At 43.1% G+C, this 15,584-nt stretch overlaps 1 protein-coding gene across 10 annotated transcripts in view; it reads left to right on the top strand.

Moving 5' to 3' along the window:
* The window catches only part of CTPS2 (CTP synthase 2), a 108,946-nt gene that overhangs the window by 66,414 nt on the left and 26,948 nt on the right, over positions 1 to 15,584 (top strand). For all 10 annotated transcript variants that reach the window (XR_007409285.1, XM_049107158.1, XM_025437301.2 and 7 more), the window contains one exon: positions 3,347 to 3,443. Coding sequence is in view for 9 of the 10 variants with exons in the window: in XM_049107158.1 (XP_048963115.1) it covers positions 3,347 to 3,443 (97 nt within the window). In the remaining variant the exon portion in view is untranslated. The remainder of the gene's footprint in view (positions 1 to 3,346; positions 3,444 to 15,584) is intronic.

The raw sequence follows: 15,584 nt of genomic DNA, 5'->3' as shown, positions 1-15,584 counted from the left end.
GGCATCATTCGGCATTGGGAAGGTATTTCCCTCTGCTCCCCCATCTTTTCTCTAACGTCTTCTTGGCCTTCTCCACTGGTTTCTGTTCTAGCACATTTTTTTTTTTTTTTTTTTAGCATGTTTTAATCAAAGGATCACTGTGGCTGCTATTCCTTGGGATTTCTTTCTGTGTTACCATTTCAGGAAAAGGTTATAGTTATTACTTATGAAAACAGCAGGGATAATGTGAACTCATACCCTAACAGAAGGTCTAAGTAATACATTTCACTATTTGGGCTTTAAATTTGTATTGTCTTTAAAATAACACTATGTACAAAGTTTACAGAGCCAACATGTTCCAAAAGGCCTATAATGAAAATATTCAGTAATCTTCACACCCTCTCCACCACCCTCAAGTCTTCCAGCTGTTTCTCCTGATATTTACCTCCATCTTTTTATCATTTTTATGTATGTGTATGAACTCTGCCCCCGACGTGGGGCTTAAACTCACGACCCCAAGATCGAGAGTCACGTGTTCTACCAACTGAGCCAGGCCCTGCCTCCATGTTTTTGAGTAATATTCTCGTATTGCTCTTTCAGAGATTGCCAGATTTCCATTTATGTGGGAGAAGTATTTAGTGCCCTCGGGCAGCCCCTGTGCCCCACTGCATTTTTTTTTAGAAATACGTTCTGGTCTTGTGTTCCTCAAGTTCATCCCAAGTAAGCAGTAAGGCAAGTTGCCTGTCCTCAGGGGGGTCATTTGACTTTTCTTAGTGGTTCAAGGCAGAACATTCCTTGAAGACCGAGCACACCAATAACTGTGCAAACTACATTAAAAAGACTCTTCTTGGGCAGAAGAACCCAACACAGGAAGTAAGGGTGGATTGAATGATCTCAGAACACTTCTAAGAAGCCAGGGGGAGTTTACCGCTGTGTCCTTCCTACATGGTTCAGCTTGTTGTAAACGTAAGCGAAAATTGAGGCTGTGGTGGGCAGTGCAGTCTTATCTGCCCTTTCCTAGAAAATACATAAGGGGCTGGGCATTTATAAGCAGCTCAGCTTTGAGAACTGGAAGCCAATGCCCTCTCTCACCTCACTCCAGTAATACTTAATCTAGCCATAATTAGCCAACCAAAGAAGATAGGAAAGAGACGCCAAGGCCAAGAGCACTTCAGGACCAAGCACTCCATCCAACAAGGGGAGTGATAGAGTTTTTTCTCCACCCCTTCTCCTCATTGACTCTTAGAGTGTCCTTGAGACGCAGGGTTCAGATGGCTCAGAAAGTTCTGGGGCGCTGATAAGATCATAAAAGTTCTGGGAAAATTTTTACCTTGGGAAGTTCCAGTTGTGCAGGCTTCCCATAGAGTAATACATGACAGTTAAGGGATGGGGGAAAATACCAAACAAAAGGTTTTATGGGGAACCCTGGGTGGCACAGCGGTTTAGTGCCTGCCTTTGGCCCAGGGCGCGATCCTGGAGACCCGGGATCGAGTCCCACATCGGGCTCCCGGTGCATGGAGCCTGCTTCTCCCTCTGCCTGTGTTTCTGCCTCTCTCTCTCTCTCTCTCTCTCTGTGTGTGACTATCATGAATAAATAAAAATTAAAAAAAAAAAAAGGTTTTATGAGAAGGAAACCGAACCAGTTCCATTAGAACAGGTTGACTTACTCAACTGTAGTCTGTTGTAACAGCTTAAAAAACTGATAGATGAGGGATGCCTGGGTGGCTCAGTGGTTGAGCATCTGCCTTTGGCTCAGGTTGTGATCCTGGGGTCCTGGGATCCAGTCCCACATCAGGCTCCCCACAGGGACCCTGCTTCTCCCTCTGCCTATGTCTCTACCTTCCCTCTGTGTCTCTCATGAATAAATAAAAAATAAGATCTGAAAAAAAACAAACAAAAAAAACCCCAATAGATGAAACAAAATCACAAGATCATGGCAACTAGAACTGGGAAAACAGCAAGGACTTACGAGAACGAGTTTTTCATAAAAATTACGTGTTTCTTAATTTCTGTGAAGTAATCATAAAGAAAAATCTGAAATCATTTGGCTTGAGTTCCTTCCTTCCTTCATGCATTCGTTCAGTGTATACCCAGTTCCATGGGTGTGAGGGGCTGGGAATGCAAAGAGAAACAGCATTGCCCCACCTCTCAAGGAGTGCAGTCTAACACACAGAGCATGCTCCAGACATGAGCTGAGGGAAGTGCAGTAGGCCGGGGGGGGGGGGGGGGGGGGAGGGGGGGTGGAGGGGGGGGGCATAGATAGGGGGTCCTGACTAGACTATGGCACCTGCGAATATCAGCTCCCAGAGGAGTTCATTTTGGATAGTTGAGCTAAGATCTCAAGGTTGCCGATGGTTTAATTTAGGAAAAGAAGGTAGGGGAATGGGAGATGTTCTGGGCAGAGGAAATAACATATGCAAAGTCCCCAAGGGAGGAGGAAAGTGGATGCACTGGAGGAATGGAAGGAAGGCCAGTGACCAGAGCTCAAGGGTTGGTCATGGGACGTGAGAGTGGAGGGCTAGGCTGGGCTGATACCATGCAGTCAAGGAATTCAAGCAGGAGAAATACCACAACTACTTTGCCTACAGTGTGCAGGGTGGACTGGGACCATGTGAACGTGGGGCAGCCATTTAGTAAGCTCTGGCTGTAGCATGGGTGAGGGGCTGTGGTTTGGGTGGTGGTTGGAGCCGTGGATGGATGCTGGAAGTCTGGAGGGAGTAAACTGATGGGATTGGACAAATTGGAGGTGGGGGATGAAGAGGGAGAGATCCAGGGTGGCCCTTAAGTTTATGACATACAGAATGTGCTAGAATGGGTGACATTACTTTCTTCTTTCTTTCTTTTTTTCTTTCTTTCTTTCTTTCTTTCTTTCTTTCTTTCTTTCTTTCTTTCTTTTTAAGGAATCCTTCTAAGGTTTTCTAAAAAAAAAAAAAAAAGTATTTTTGGTGTATTATTCCACAAGGATTGGCAGATTTGCTTATGGAGAATCTTTAGGGAGTGAAGTGGGCACTGAGGGAGGGATATGAATACCAAAGTGAGAGGTCCCAGAAGTCCAGGACTTGATGTGTGAACATTGCCTGGAAGTGACAGCTTGAGTAATGACAGGAGGAAGGTCATAAAGAGCCTCCTGATAAATTTTTTACAAGTGATTTGAATGAAAGATGAGAAGCAGAGACAAAAAGGAAGCATATCGTGAGGGATGTGTAAAGCATGGCTGTATTTGAATAAGAAAATTGGAGGGAATGATCAGATTTTACTGTTTAGGGAATATCCTGACCCAATGATCATTACTCTCAAAGTAAAGTTTGAAATGTGGGAAATTACATTTGTATAAGATGACACAACCGGCCTTGTTTTGTTTTCTTAGGTGATCGATATGCCCGAACACAACCCCGGCAATTTGGGAGGAACCATGAGGCTGGGCATCAGAAGAACGGTTTTCAAAACGGAAAATTCAATATTAAGTAAGTTTCTCTGATTGCTTGTTTGACGACAGCGGGCATGGGTGGCATGGCTCTGCACATCCCGAGCCCTCTGGAGTTCACCCTGCCCCTTCCACCTCTCTAGCTTCCCTTCCAGTAGCTGTAGGTGCTGTGACGCTTCCTCCCACACATCCCCACCCCACCAACCCTCGTGCCCTGGCTGGTCCTCCTGCTTCCCGAATCTTCTCCCTGGAAGGGTCTTTAGAACACCTAGGAGTGCCCCTTCTCATTTGATCTCCACGACCCAGTGCCCAACAGGCTGCTTTGTGATTGACTGATGCTGCTGGAGATGACCCTGCACCAGGTGCCCCGATTCCATTCTTTCCAATCCACTGTTGTCTCCATTACACTGAAACCAGTTCCCTGTTTAATTATTTCACATCAGACTGGTTTTAGCCACTAACTTACAAACATCCTGAGAAGGAGAGCAGTTATGTCTGAGAAGTATATTTCTCTGTTCCCTCAGTAGCTTCGGCACAGGGAGAGGAAAATATGACATGGCTTGCCATCTGATATTTGCTCATCTTCTACTTCCGATAAGGTTATTTGAAGTTTTGGGGAACTTTTTTTTCATAGATCAACATATTATATGGCATTAACTTAAAGTAAGAAAAGTCCCAAAGCCCTGAATTCAATTTAATAAATATATCTCAAGTGCCTACTCTGTGCCATAGGCACTGTGCTAGATGCTGCAGAGACAGTAGTGCCCAGGAGAGAGGACAGCCCTGGCTGGCCTCCAAAAAGGTGGAAAGAGTGTAATGAAAGGGAACACGCAAGGTGCCAAAAAGCCTGGAAGTACAGAAAGGGAACCCAGGTTTCTGGGGTGTCCAGCATCCTTCCTGTGAAGTGATAAGTACATCTTAGAAAAATGCCTTCTTGAAGAAGAATAAGACCAGGAATATGAATTTCTTCTTTATGGATGATACACAGCTTCTAAGGAATATAAATCTTCCTAGTAAGAATGAAATTTAAAAAGGAAAAGTTTCAAGGTACACACATTTCCCTACTTTCTCTGGATAAGAAACTATTGTTCTCCGAGTGACTTTTTTTCTTCAAGAATGTAAGAATTTTTTTTCTCTTCTTGGACATTAGTAGCGGTTCTTCAGCTTTCAGATGTTTTCAAGTACTTTGAAACTTTGTTCAAATAATTTCCTAAGAGACAAAAAATGGTTAGTGAAAAGTGTAATGTTTTAAAATTGTATCTGCTGTAAAAGATTCAGTGCTAATTGTATGTACTAAGCTTTTAAGAAGGGCATTGTGTTCAAAATATTGAAAATGTTGGTCTGTCTTGATAGAAATGAGACTGATTTAGGGTTTGTTTTTCTTTACAGTAGACATAAAAGTAATGTCAATGATTTTTATGAATCTTAAACATACTACCAGAGCTTGTTGCTTAATTAATATTTTTGGCCTGCTGCTTTGAAAAAATTTTTTTAAAGATTTTATTTATTTATTCATCAAGACATAGAGAGGCAGACACATAGGCAGAGGGAGAAGCAGACACCTTGTGGGGAGCCTGATGTGGCACTCGATCCCAGGACCCCAGGATCACGACTTGAGCCAAAGGCAGACAACCCCTGAGCCACCCAGGTGCCCTGAAAAAAATTTTTTTTAAATAGCTTTATTGAGATATAATTTAAATACCATACAATTCATCTATTAGAAGTATATAATTCACTGTTTTTTATTGAACCTAGAGTTGTGCAACTACCACTGCACTCACTTTTTGAACATTTTTGTCACTTCAAAAAGAATCCGTTTCCTTTAGCTATCACTGCCCCTGCCCCACCCCATCCTAAACAACCATTAATCTGTCTCTACAGGTTTGTCTATTTCAAACATTTCATATAAATAGAACCCTGTGCTATATATATATACATATAAAGGAAAGTAAAAGGTTTTTATATACATATAAAGGAAAGTAAAAGGTTTTTTTTTTTTTTTTTTTTTTAGAAAAAGAGAATACTTTGAAATAGGACCAAACAAAGCCTTAAGATATTGGTAGACAATTGCTGGATTAATAAAGTGATTGTAATTTTTATATTCATAAGGAACAGATTCTTTTTTTTTCTTGGTCACCTGTTAATTCCTTAAAGTTCATGAAAACTAGAACTGTTTTTTCTTTTTTTAAAGATTTTATCAGGCGGGGGGTGGGAGTGAATGGGTGACGGGCACTGGGGGTTATTCTGTATGTTAGTAAATTGAACACCAATAAAAAATAAATTAAAAATAAATAAATAAATAAATAAATAAATTTCAATGACTCCTAAACAAACAAACAAATAAATAAATAAATAAATAATCTATCATTCACTAAAAAAAAATAAAAATAAAAATAAAGATTTTATCCACTTATTCATGAGGGACACACAGAGAGAGGCAGAGACATAGGCAGAGGGAGAAGCCTATGGGAGGGAGCCTGATACAGGACTCGATCCCAGGACCTTGGGATCATGCCCTGAGCCAAAGGCAGACAGACGCTCAACCACTGAGCCACCCAGGCGCCCACTTCTTTCTTTTTTTTTAACCACTTTATTGAGGCATAATTGACATACAGACAGCTATGCATATTTCACTTATGCAATGAAATTAGTTGAATTTGAGTTTTCTAAAGTGAAGATTACAGGCATAAATTGATTTGGACAAAAGTAGTAATCATCATTTGCCCTGTTTGTAAGAAACATGTTTGGGATCCCTGGGTGGCGCAGCGGTTTGGCACCTGCCTTTGGCCCAGGGCGCGATCCTGGAGACCCGGGATCGAATCCCACATCGGGCTCCTGGTGCATGGAGCCTGCTTCTCCCTCTGCCTGTGTCTTTGCCCCTCTCTCTCTCTCTGTGACTATCATAAATAAATTAAAAAAAAAAAAAAAGAAACATGTTTTCAGAGGCTCATTCCTGTTCGTTGTTCTGGATGTGTGTGCTGTCCTCACCTACAAAGGCTCTTTCTTATTAAAGGACTAAGGACAGTGTGTGGGGAATTGTCAAAGCTGATTCACAGGTCTTCCCAAATAAGATATCTTTCTAAACTGCATTTCTCTAACACTTCACCTTAGTATTAATTGCATATTCGTGATCTTTTTGAAACTTTATCATATTTAGTTTTTATGTAGTCTTTTGTTATAGAATAACGTTTTCATGTACCTAGCCTTTGTGTTTATTATTTAGGCATATAATATTTTAAATTAGGTACTGTAATCTAGTGGTTCATTTCTTATTGCTAAACATTCCAGGTTGTTTCCAGCATTTTGTTAGAAAAATGCTGATGCGAATGTCTTGACACAGCGTATATGTTCTTTTGATTGTTTCCTTAGGATAGATTTCCAGGAGTCAGACTATTAGGTCAAAGGGTATGAACACTTTTATGACTGATAATTCTGCTGGATTGTTTGAAGGAAGAGGTGAACCAGTTCATAGTGACATCAGCTCTACTGTACTGTTCTTGCTTTCTCTAGTCTTTTTGCTGGTCTTTTTATTACTTTTCTTTTTGCTCTACTAGCAAGAACAAAAAGGGCCCTTTTATTTGTGTACCTTATTTTGCATTTCTCTTCGTTACTACACAGTGAAAAGTCTCCCACACACACCTCAAAATGTTGATTTTCTTGTGTATATACTTGCTCAGGTTCCCACTAACAGTTAAACATGGGAGGGGAGAGATGTTCCAGCTCAAAGTCTATAACCTAAATGGCCTTAACCAGGGCTTAATAAACTTTTTCTGTAAAAGCCCATATAGTAAATATGTTCAGCTCTGGGGCCACATGGTCTTTGATGCAATAGCTCAACTCTGCCATTGTAGTGTAAAAGCAATCATAGGCAAATATGTAAATGAATGAGTGTGGCAATGTTCCAATTAACTTTTATTTACGAGCGCCGCACTGTGAATTTGATGTAATTTTCGTACATCATGAAATAGTAATCTTCTTCTGTTTTTTTTCCCAACCATTTGAAAGTATAAAAGCCATTCTAAGTTTGAGGGCTGAACAAAAACAGTCAGGGGAACCCTGTTTTTTTTTGTTTTTTTTTTTTAAGATTTTATTTATTTATTCATGAGAGACACAGAGAGAGAGAGGGAGGCAGAGACACAGGCAGAGGGAGAAGCAGGCTCCATGCAGGGAGCCTGACGTGGGACTTGATCCCGGGTCCCCAGGATTAGGCCCTGGGCCGAAGGCGGCGCTAAACCGCTGAGCCACCCGGGCTGCCCCAGGGGAACTCTGTTTTGCCTCAGAGTTGCCATGGCTTGCCAAACCCTGGTCTACACCAAAGAAGCACAGGCTGAATGAAGCGTAAGGCCCAGGCAGTGAGGCTGTTACCCTCCTGGGGAGTGTTCAGGGACATCTCCTCACCTGTCCACTTGCCTGCTTAAATATCCTATTTAGTGACAGAATAAGGTCAGGAGGGTTTTCAGAAGCCATTTGACCGAATCAATATTTTTCAGCAAGGAAGCAGAGCACACAGAGGGGAAGTAGCTCGTGGTCAGTGGGAGGTCAGAACAGGCCCAGACCACTCTTCTTGCATAGTTTCTAGTCTTCTGCTGGAACAGATGGCCCCGGCTCCACAGGGCCACACGTTTCACTATTGTTAAACTCATTAAACAGCTCTACCCTTCAGATAAGTATATTTCATTGCATGTAAATTACACCTCAATTTTCAAAAAACCCCATTTTATCCAGATACATAGATGGCAGGACTTGTCTCAGAGTGAGATCTTTACTTGGTTGATTAACTCATTAGATGACATCTGAAAAGCAGGGAGAAATGGTGCAGAGCAGGTAAATATTAAATGGGATGCTTTGAAGAGTGAAAAATCTAGAAAGAGGTCTGGTTAGAGATGGAGCAGGTCGGGCTCAGATGAGAGAGGAGCCAGGGAAAACGCCAGAGAACTTTGTTATGAGAAGGTTTTGAGACTCCAAAAATAGACTTTATCGTTTTGCTCGTGGCTCTCAACTGAGTGTGAGAGATGGGAACGTAGTAAAGTACAAAGCAATTCAGACAAGATTCAGAGCTCATTAAGGGGATGGCTGACAACTTGTTTGATGGTTATTGGTTCCCAAATATTACAGCCCCAGGCTTAATATTTTTGGTCAGATCCCAGACGTGTCGCTGAGAGATCCAGGAAAGGAAGCATGTCTTTGTCTGTGCTAAGTAAATGTGATTTTCAAACCTAACTGCCACTGACGAGAAAGAATATGTTTTTCAGACCATGCAAGTAGCATGTTTTAATATTGTATAATCCGGTGTGTATATGCAATGGCAGGAATGCTAGGGTAAACTCAATTAAAAGCAATCCCATATTTGATATGCAGTTTGAGAAACTCTGTCCTCTAAACCAACACCCAAATGGTTAGGGAGCTCTTGCCTTTAGAAACAGGAATGCTGCAAAGGTTGAAGGGTGCAGAGCAGACCTGAGTGCTTGGGGTAGGGGTTAGGGGTGGGGCTTGGTGGAAGAGGGAAAGGGCCACCCCACGCGCTGGCTTGTGGGGTCATTAAAAGCAGGTGGATGCCATTTTGCCTGTTAAGGGTGTCCAGTCCAGTGGAGAATGTGGCATAACATTTTGGAAGGAATTAGAAGCCCTCTTCAGTGGAGTGCGTCCAAGGGGAGACGAGGCCATGGTGACTTCCCATCAGAGTTCTGAGAAGACCCTCATCCTTAGAGCAGACAAGGGGACAGTGAAACTTGACAAAGGCAGATGTCAGCGGGCAGTGGAGGCTGGGGAGAGCCGTTCAGGACGCTGCTGGCAGGGAGTGTGCCAGCCTTGGGCCTGGGGGAGGCCATGGCAAGTGGAAGGGGAATGCTTTAGGAAAAGGCTCGATGCCTTTTGGGAATCGTCTCTGCACTTCCTCATTATAAGGAGGAGGACTTGGCTAAAACACTTGGTTCTGCTGTATTGTAAGTGAAAAGGGTTTTTGTTCTGAGAGAACAGGCAACAGGCCAACTAGGAAGGTATTGAGTGAGTCCCAGTGTTAAGGGTCTGGGACAAATTCATGGCTTGGAAGGCGGCGTGGTCAATCTCAAATTTGAAAGAACTGAAGGGAAAGGGGGTACAGTGGAACAAATTTTCACGGGCTAGAAAAATTGCTTTTGCTTTCTTATCTCTTATCAAAGCATTGGTAGAGAAAAACAGATTCTAGTTCCTGGTGTGATGAGATTGTTAGGAAGTATAAGAAAATAATTATGCCATACAAAAAAGCCTTGGCTCGGTTAATGAGGTGATTTACAAAACAATTTAAAAGAGGTCACCAGGGATTTAGGGACGCTGAAAGTGCTGAGACCAAGGGGAAGGGGGTGTGGTGCGTCTCCTGAGTGGAATGTGCCAGCTGGAGAGCCTCCCCGCCTCCCTGCTGATGGTCCGCACTGCAGGGTAGCTCTCTTCCCTTTCCTTCTTGCCTTTTGCTGGGGAAACCACTCACTAAGGTGTATTTGTGGATATGGGGGCTCCCAGATCTGGGACATAAAACAGCTCCTTCAAGGGCAGCCTAGGTGGCCCAGTGGTTTAGCGCTGCCTTTGGCCCAGGGCATGATCCTGGAGACCCGGGATCAAGTCCCACATCGGGCTCCCTGCATGGAGCCTGCTTCTCCCTCTGCCTGTGTCTCTGTCTCTCTCATGAATAAATAAATAAAATCTTAAAAAAATAAAAATAAAAAACAAAAAACAAAAAAACAGCTCCTTCAATCATAACGACAGGAGGCATTTCTATGTCCGTTACTGGACTGGCTGTTTGCTGAGCACTTCACCCGTGGAAACTAGTGGGGTGGTTAACAACCCAGCCACAGTGCCCCCCTGGAGTCCCTTCCAGCCCCAGCTCTCAGTTCCTGGCTGTGGAGCTACTTATTGAGCTGCAACTACACTGCAGTTTCCGCATCTGTAAAACGGACAGCAGGATGGCTCCTGCCTCATGGGGTTCTTGTGAGGGTGAAATCAGTTATACATGTGGGTCCTTCAGTGTCTGGTACAGAAAAAAAGCACTATTCAAATGTGGCTGTTAGGATCGTTAATGTGAAGGGTGTATTGTCAATACAATTACAATAAGACCCATAAGTCTCTCAAAGCTCTGGGTATGAGTTAGTATTAAGAATGGGGTCCCACTATTGGCACAGCCGCTGTGGAAAACAGTATGGAGGTTCCTCAAAAAGTAAAAAATAGAAATACCATATGATCCAGCAATTCCACTACTGGGAATTTACCCAAAGAAAATGAAAACACGAGCTCAAATAATAATAATAATAATAATATGCACCTCTATCTTTATTTAGCATTATTTACAATAGCCAAGATATGGAAGCAACTCAAGTGTGCATTGATAGATGAATGCATAAAGAAGCTGTGGTGTACACACACATACACACACACACACACACACATTGGAATATTACTCAGCCGTAAAAAAAAAAAAGACGAGATCTTGCCGTTTACAACAACAAGGATGGGCCTAGAGGGTATCATGCTAAGTGATGTAAGTCGGACTGAGAAAGACAGATACCATATGATTTGACTCATATGTGGAATCTAAAAAACAAAACAAATGAATAAATAAATGAGAAGCAGAATCGTATCTATAAATACAAAAAACACAAACTGATGATTGTCAGAGGGGAGGAGGACATGGGGGATGGGCAACATGAGTGAAGGGGAGTGGGGGATCGAGGCTTCCAGTTAAGTCATGGGAATAAAAGATATCGGGAATATAGTCGGGGTATTGTAATGGTGTCATATAGTGACAGATGGGAGCTTCGCCTGCGGTGAGCACGGCATAACTTACAGAGATACTGAATCACTATGTCGTACACTTGAAATGAATGTAACATTGTATGTCAGCTATACTCAAATAAAAACAATTTTTTAAAAGAATATACTATAAAAAAGAGAATGGGGTCCAGTAGGGCAGCAAGAGGGGAGAAAAGGTGAGCCCAAGGAAAAGACATCCCCCTGCCTTACAGGTTCTCTCCAGTCCCTCTAGTCCAGTCTCCTTGTTCCCTACCTGCTGATATGGACTAGGAGAAGCATACAAAAAAATCTAAGAAAAGAGATGCTAAAAATGGGATAAGAATACTAAGTCAGGGTGGGGGAAAGAGATACAAGCAATGAAAAGAATGTAGCACTGTAATGTAGAGTTAAAGGCAAGGATTCACATTTTAAAAATAGAAAATTAGCATTTTTATATAGCAAATTGAGATAAAAGCAGATCATGAAAAATAAAATTAGGGGAAGAGGAGGAGTCTAGAGGCTTAAAAGAAATGAGATGTTTTATAAAAATTGAAGAAATGGGGGCATCTGGGTGGCTCAGTGGTTGAGTGTCTGCCTTTGGCTCAGGGCGTGATCCCGGCGTCCTGGGATCGAGTCCCACATCGGGCTCCCTGCGTGGAGCCTGCTTCTCCCTCTGCCTATGTCTCTGCCTCTCTTGTGTCTCTCAGGAATAAATAAATAAAATCTTTAAAACCCAAAAAACAAAAAAACTGAAGAAACAGTATACCAAAATCCAAAAGTAATAAATAAGGAGAAAGATAATGGTTGGTCCCGACTGTGCACTTTCTAAGCATCAGTGATGAGGACGTTCTGCACATTGTTTCAGTTATTCCTTTCAACACCCCCAGGACCCGGTCACATTTTGCATGAGACAGAGAGAGGCATCTTAGCCAGCTCAAGTCATTTGTTAGAAACTCACTCAGCTGATATCTGAGCCTGAACTCTTAACCCCCTCCCTATACCAAATAGCTGGACCTTAATTAAAGAGGGAATAGAAAGACCCAAACAACTCTCAGAGCTCAAAGCTGCCTTGTGCTGAGATCCCCAAGACAGAGCTCCACAGATTTCAGGAGGGGGGTTTCGGGGGAGAAGAGCAGGGAGTGCAGAAAGTGAACACCCCACCTCTGGCTTCTGAAAGCCAATCTGCAACCACATGCTTGGCTTGAGGAGGGACGCATGCACTGAATCAACATCAGACTGAGCAGCTGGGCCAGTGGGACTGGGCTTGGGAATGTAAACGAGTTGAACAGGCAGATGTAAGAAATGCCACAGCTTAAGCTCAACACTCAGTGGCAGCTACATCAGGCCTTAGAGTTACCCGGGTGATAGGGAGTGGTGGGGACTGGGGCAAATTGACCAGCACTTGACCCATCAAAGTAGCAACTAACTGCTAAAACTGATAGTTGCATGAAGAACTGTGGATTCACTATCATCAGTCTTCTAAAGTTTCAGGAGATTCTGGAAACTTGGAGGGTTTGTTTTTTTTTTTAAGATTTTATTTATTTATTCACGAGAGACACAGAGAGAGAGGCAGAGACACAGGCAGAAGGAGACACAGGCAGAAGGAGAAGCAGGCTCCATGCAGGGAGCCCGATGTGGGACTCGATTCCGGGTCTCCAGGATCAGGCCCTGGGCTGAAGGTGGTGCTAAACCGCTGAGCTACCCGGGCTGCCCGAAACCTGGAGTTTTATAAGAAATCTCCTGGTTTCTAAATGTTGGCAACTTACTCAAAGCTTTAAAACAGTGTGTTTGCCAACACCATGCGAGTCAAATACACCAAATATCCGTACCCTGGGCAGCCTATCTCTGAGATGGACAAATACCGGCAAACCCTTGCACATAATGGAGAGAACTCTAGCCCTTGTAGTGCCCTTGTAGTGCTTAATTAGCACAGGGCACGGTTCAGGGGAGTCTTAAAAGTGGGTCAAATGAAGACATTGGTGCAGCAGTTAAAAGATGTTTGGGCAAAGGCAAGGCACTTCTGCCGAGGGGAAAGAGGGAACAGAGCCCATCAGGTAGTGAATGATCTTACCTTTTGTACCTGCCCTGGATGATTTCTTCTAGTCCCCTGGAAGTAGGAAATGTGGAGCCCAGGTGAAAGATAAGGATCAGAAGATACAAAATGGGAGTCAACAGCATGTGGGTGATGGCTTTCAGGAGTGAAAGTGGGGGAAGAAGGGAGGGTACAATTCTGAGCAAGTGTCCCAGTTGAGGATGAAGAGCTAGTACATGGGGCAGGGAGGATGCACAGAGGAACAGAGGTCATTGATGGGGAAAGGAGTTACTCAGGTCCCAACTGAAGACCCCTCTGCTGGGGTTTTGAGAGCAGTTCTGTAAAATAACAGGAGCAAAAGCCAAGTTGCAAAGGATGTGGATGGGAGGTTTGCATGAAGGGTAAGTCAGGGAAGAGGGAGTGGTGGGGGCAGGAAGGGGTTTTTTTAACTTTTACTTTTTAAATTTTGTAAAAAAGATTTTATTCTTTTATTCTTGAGACAGAGAGAGAGAGAGAAAGAGGCAGAGACACAGGCAGAGGGAGAAGTAGGCTCCATGCAGGGAGCCTGATGCGGGACTGGATCCTGGGACCCTGGGATCAGGCTCTGAGTTGAAGGCAGACGTTCAACCACTGAGCCACCCAAGTGCCTCTACTTTTAAAAATTTTAATTGTGGGGATCCCTGGGTGGCTCAGTGGTTGAGCGCCTGCCTTGGGCCCAGGGCGTGGTTCTGGGGACCCGGGATCGAGTCCTACATCGGGCTCCCTGCATGGAGCCTGCTTCTCCCTCTGCCTGTGTCTCTGCCTCTCTCTCTCTCTCTCTCTCTCTCTCTCTCTCTGTGTCTCTTATGAATAAATAAATAAAAATCTTTAAACAAAAAACCCCATCAAATTTACTGTCCTAACCATGTTTAAGCATACAATTCAGTAGTGTTAAGCATATTTACGTTGCTGTGCAACCAATCTCCAGAACTTTTTCATCTTGCAAAACTGAAACTCTGCAACCATTTAACAACTTTCTATTCCCCGCGCTGCAGCCCTTGGCAACCAGCATTCTGCTCTCTGTCTCTATGAATTTGACTACTTTAAGGACCCTGTATAAATGGAATCATCCAGTATTTGTCTTTTTGTGACTGGCGTATTTCACTTAGTATAATGCCCTGAAGGTTTATCCATGTTGTAGTATGGTCAGGATTTCCTTCCTATTGAAGGCTGAATAATATTCCATTGTGTGGATGGACCATTTTTGTTCATCCAGTTTCTGTCCCTGGACATTTGGGTTGCTTCTGCCTGTTAGCTTTCTATAGCTTTTTGAAGGGGAGATTTTGGCTCTGAAAAGGAGAGAAAAGTAAATCACATTCAGTTGCTAGCATTACTAATAGGTGGGTGGGGGTGGACAGGACCGTGCGTGGGTTAAAAATACATCATGTGCGTGGGTTCAAAATATATCATGTATGAGACAGAATAAGCAAATTAGAGAAGGAGATGGAGGGAATTTGCAGTGTTTTTATTTCTCAGAACCCTATTGTACACAGTATTGGTGTCTTGATGCTTACATTGGGGGCATTTTATGGATCCCGAGACTTCTATCAGTTGCCTTTCTTTAAAGCTTTGCTGACACTCGCTTCTTTTATTTTTATTTTTTATTTTTCATTTTTCAAAATATTTTACTTATTTGAGAGAGAGAGAGAGAGCACGAGCAGGGGAAATAGCAGGGGGAGAGGGAGAAGCAGATCCCCTGCTGAGCAGGGAACCCTACAAGGGACTCGATCCCAGGACCCTGGGATCCTGACCCGAGCCAAAGGCAGCCACTTAACTGACTGAGCCACCCAGGCGGCACCCCCCACCCCTTACTTCTTTTCTTTTCCTTTCTTTTCTTTTCCTTTCTTTTCTTTTCTTTTCTTTTCTTTCTTTTCTTTTCTTTCTTTTTCTTTTCTTTCTTTTCTTTTCTTCTTTCTTTCTTTTTCTTTCTTTTTCTTTCTTTTTTTGAAGTTTCCCCCACTTGATTCTTTTTTTTTTTTTCCACCACTTGATTCTTAAGTGAACATTAAGCTTGTGCGCAGTTAATCTTTGTTGCATTTGATTTTGTCTCGAGAAAGACTAGGATAGAAAGAAGACTGTGTCATTTTGTTCAGGATTTTGCCCGTGCCTAAGATCATCGCATGGCACGTGTGCTTGATAAATCCATCCAAAGAACCACTCCTCACAACATGGTGGATCTATCCCTCAGTCCTCTCACTCCACACCTAGAGATGCCCTACGTTCAGTAGCAGCTCGTGTCTTGACTTGTCACTGATTGTCCACCTAAAGCACTTTCAGCCACAGTGTGGATCCATGGCTCCTAATTCGGAATCCACAGGGAGTCACTGGTGGTGCTTTGTAAAAAACCACATG

The sequence above is a fragment of the Canis lupus genome, chromosome X, assembly GCF_003254725.2.
Source record: "Canis lupus dingo isolate Sandy chromosome X, ASM325472v2, whole genome shotgun sequence".
Taxonomy (NCBI): domain Eukaryota; kingdom Metazoa; phylum Chordata; class Mammalia; order Carnivora; family Canidae; genus Canis; species Canis lupus.
The sequence above is the reverse complement of the archived record's forward strand: the minus strand, read 5'-3'. Positions and strand labels throughout refer to the sequence as shown.